Genomic DNA, 4,248 nt, shown 5'->3' with positions numbered 1-4,248 from the left:
ATTTTCACTTTGCATCTCTAATACAAAAAAACAAATGTTTAACAGCATGTTGGTATCTAAAAAGATTCTATGAATAAAAAAAATAAAAATAAAAAACATTTTATGAAAATGTTTGTACATTTATTGCAGAAGTCAAAATCATACAACGATAACACAAAAAGTGCAACAATGTACTTTTGTAGTAACTACAATGTAGTAACACAATTTTAAAAAATCTAATTGTACAGTAGGATAGCTGAAAGATAAAATTTTAAAAAGAAAGAAAAAGAAAACAAATAAAATAATCAGAAAATATATTGAAAAGTTAAATGTCAAAAACACGAAAGTTTAGTTACCCATAAAAACTGAAAAAAAAAAGTATCATCAAAAGAGGTTAATAAAAAAAGGGGAAATTTTCTTTATCATTTCTATAATACATATTGAGCTGTGTATGGTTTAAGGGTTATAAGTTGATAAAAATATTAAATAAATTATTACCTGATATTTTTTTCCCGTTTTAGCAGAATAAGTTTTCCATGCGTCATGAAGAATTTGTTTTATTTTTTAGTTTTATTAACATCAGAATACACACATTCATCCAATGCACCAGTTCTTCTTTTCTCAGCTTTGACTTTTCTTTTGGAGAATTGTAAAGCTGCATAATTTAATGTTTCAGCTTCCTAAAAAAATAAAGAAATAAAGAAACATACGAAGAAAATCAAGTTCAAAGTAATGAACATCTCATATAAGTAATTTCACTGCAAATATTAATTAAAATGACCAACTTTAGATTCAAAATAAGGTACCATTTGCATGTACTAACATTTCAAATTAATAAGATGTAAATGTAGTAGTAAGATCCATGTTCGCACCAAGGATGGTAAAAATAAATAAACAAATCAAATTTAATACATAACATTTAATAAAATTAAAAATTATAAATCAATACTATAATTTTTGTACATATACCTGCATTGTTCCTGCCAAATCGCCTGTAGACTCATTTCCTGTTAAAAAAAAGAAATATACTTAGTAGGAAGTAACTGTAAAAAGTCAAAAATTTTATCAGATAAAAAAAAAAATCACATAATTTTACCACGTATTCTTTTCCACATGATGAAGAAAGCAAGACAGACAATTATAAGGACACTGAAGCCCAAAGCAGATCCCAAAATGAGCACTGTCGAACAGATATGATACTGTTATAAAAACAAAAAAGAGTATCTAAAAAATATATTTATTATGAATTAAAGACATTTCAAATATCTTTACTCCATAACTACTTACCAGCTTTCTCTTGCATGTTCATGTTATTGCTGTTTCTGTGCAGTGTTTTGTCACACACCACTGAATTAGATGGTTTAGATGTTTCTGATGCAATAGTAACATGCTCACCTACAGTATAAACATTTATCATTATACATCACTCATTTTTTAAAATAAATACTTATCATTTTACTATTTTACATGCAAACTGTAATAAAATTGCAACATTACATTACATTTACATTTAACATTTATTCATTCACATCACTAATTTTAGTAAAAATCCTACCTTTGATTTTTAAATGTGTTCCAGCTGCAAACACGAGTGCACAGTAGTACCTGGCTTCATCGGACAGCACAGTGTTTAAAATGGTCAAGTTATAGCAGTTTCCAAATTTTTTTATTTGGAATTGAGAATTTTGAAATTCATTGTAAAATGTTGTTTGAGCGGTTTTAAAGAATCTTAAAATAATCTGAGGCTGTTTTCCATTTTGCTGCTTGAACCAGATAATTTCTTCGTCTTTTATACCAAAAACACAACACTGCAGAGTAGCCGAGTTGCCGATATCCACACTGAGCACTTCATCAAGCTGATAAATATCTAGTACTGTGGATTGTGCAGTAACCCAGCGTCTACCAGACTGGACTGTATCAAGAAAAATAAATGCAATGATTAATAAGAATGGTATAAAAATATTATTATTATATGAAAAGTGGTAATTAGCTCCAGAATGTTTTTCAGATATATAGTTTGACACTTACAAATGATCTTTATAAGCCAATTCAATATAACAAAATACGACTAAAAATATTTACTCACAGATGGTGGTAAAAACAAAAATAAAAACCCATAATCCAGTCATGCTAAGATTCCTTTTATATTTTATTAACAGGTTATGAATGTGCCTGAAACAAGGACTTCATCTATTTTATAGCTGGCCTGAATTAACCACACCCTAAAACATACCATGTGATTGGCTGAATGGAAAAAGCAGAATGTCATATTGTCTTACCCAACTACATCTCGCCCAATTCAGTGGAAGTGGTTAATGTGCACTCTTACATGCAATGGAAAGTTCATTGCAGTTTATTTTAAGGTCCTACTAATAACAATATTTAAAAATAAACTGGCCTGAATAGTTGGATGAGAATTGGTTGAAATAGCAGACGAGTCCTATATAAACCAATGCACTCTGGTTTGTATGACCTGCTGTATTACCTGCAGTGGGAAAGTCTTTTATTTAGGCATGCATCATTATGTGACCACATTAATAAATAATTTGCATTGACAACAAAGTTGTTTTCATTTAAAAATAAACAAATTTGACATGTTTAAAATATGTAAAAAAGAAGGTAAATGTTCAATTACTTAGATATTTAATATTGCCATGATCAAGGCAATGAAATAAATTTTGCATTTTTTTAATAAAATGCATTTATACATGAAATATGCAGTATTTTACACTGTTACTTTTGTTATAATACTGTCATGCTCTCAGCGCTCGCACGCTGATCAGGGACCGTTTCTGCTTCTTGACATTTCTGTTCCGACGCTGTGATGCTCTTCATCACGCGGGCTTGTTTTCCCACACTGTCATGTCACCTCCCACGCCCCCGGACCACCCTATCTGCACACTGGTTTCTCATCTGGCGCTGATTTCCCCTCTGATTAAGGGGAATTATACCAACGTCAGGTTATTATACCAACGTCAGGTTATTATACCAACGTCAGGCTGCAGGATTTCACGACCCAGACCCTGCGCGCTCTCCTCCTCTATTACGACCCAGCTCCATGATCTTGGCACGTTTCCAACACTGACAGGTTCACGACATCGAGCTTGGGCACCTGCTTTAACGGCCACGCCTTTACTGAGCTTGATCAAAAGCCACTCACGCCCTGCTTCTGCGCCTGCATCTGGATCCATCTCTTAAACCCCACAGCCATGCCCCTGAAGAAATAATCTGGCCACACTATGGATCCAGCAGGGTTGGACAGGATAAGACAGGCGCTAGAGAATTAAGACACCCGCTGACACTCGCTGATGTCACTGGATCTTTGACCGATCTCACATCGGCAAGGAGGCTGGAACTAAACAACTGCGCCTTCGCCAAGGAACTTGCTCCGCCAAATTACAAATCAGGCAATTACATTTACTACGCCATATGTGGGTGGAATGACAGAGCCCTAGCGGATGTTTTCCTTGAAGAGCTGTCGGAGGCACTCGAGGATGAGCTAATCTTTCGGGAGCTTCCCTCTGACCTCCACAAACTTATGGATCTCGCAGGGAGGATTAACCTACATCTTCGTTAGACGACTGACCCGGAGGACACCCCCCCACCAGGAGATTTCCTTCTCCCAGGACACCCAGTCCGTCCTCTTCTTCATCTAAGAGCTATCAGGAGGAGCCCATGCAGCTGGGCAGGACCCTCATCTCCGAGGAGGAGAGACACCGCCACTTACTCTAAGGTCATCAGGCAATCATTCTGAAGAGATTTGTCTCTTTTTTATAAATAAATAACATGACGCCTTGGTTCTCTTTCTCCACTGGTTAGCTCTCCATGGCCCCCGGATTGACTGGACCAAGTTTGTCATCACGGGTTGGAGCCACTCTTGTGCCATGTCATGCCTTCACTCTGCGCTTTACTCACGCCCCACTCCAGCCAAGCCCGAGGAGATCCCAAATATCTCCAATGTTCCTACTGAGTACCACGATCTCAAGCAGGTCTTCAGGAAGACCTGGGCCATGTCACTCCCACTACATCGACCATATGACTGCCATATCGACCTCCTCCCAGGCACTTCCCTACCAAAAAGTCGACTATACTCCTTAACCAACCAAGAGAGAGACATCATGAACACATACATCACAGAAGCCCTTGCTGCATAAATCATCCATCCGTCCTCCTCCCTTGCGGGGGCAGGATTCTTTTTTGTGAAGAAAGAAGATAGGTCCCTACGCATTGATTATAGAGGGCTCAACGAGATCACCGTCAGTAACTGCT

General features: G+C 36.5%; 1 protein-coding gene across 1 annotated transcript; it reads right to left on the bottom strand.

Moving 5' to 3' along the window:
• Positions 1–447: 447 nt before the first annotated feature.
• On the bottom strand, positions 448–2,115 carry LOC128531431 (uncharacterized). The gene is made up of 6 exons (XM_053505263.1): positions 2,066–2,115; positions 1,535–1,891; positions 1,267–1,374; positions 1,076–1,159; positions 949–986; positions 448–659 (listed from the first exon to the last, which is right to left on the bottom strand). Exons 1-6 carry the CDS (start codon positions 2,106–2,108, stop codon positions 537–539), a joined length of 753 nt encoding a protein of 250 aa, XP_053361238.1. The 5' UTR covers positions 2,109–2,115; the 3' UTR covers positions 448–536.
• Between the last annotated feature and the right edge of the window lie 2,133 nt (positions 2,116–4,248).

The sequence above is a fragment of the Clarias gariepinus genome, chromosome 10 (genome assembly GCF_024256425.1).
Source record: "Clarias gariepinus isolate MV-2021 ecotype Netherlands chromosome 10, CGAR_prim_01v2, whole genome shotgun sequence".
Classification (NCBI taxonomy): Eukaryota; Metazoa; Chordata; class Actinopteri; order Siluriformes; family Clariidae; genus Clarias; species Clarias gariepinus.
This window is presented reverse-complemented; position numbering and strand designations above follow the sequence as displayed.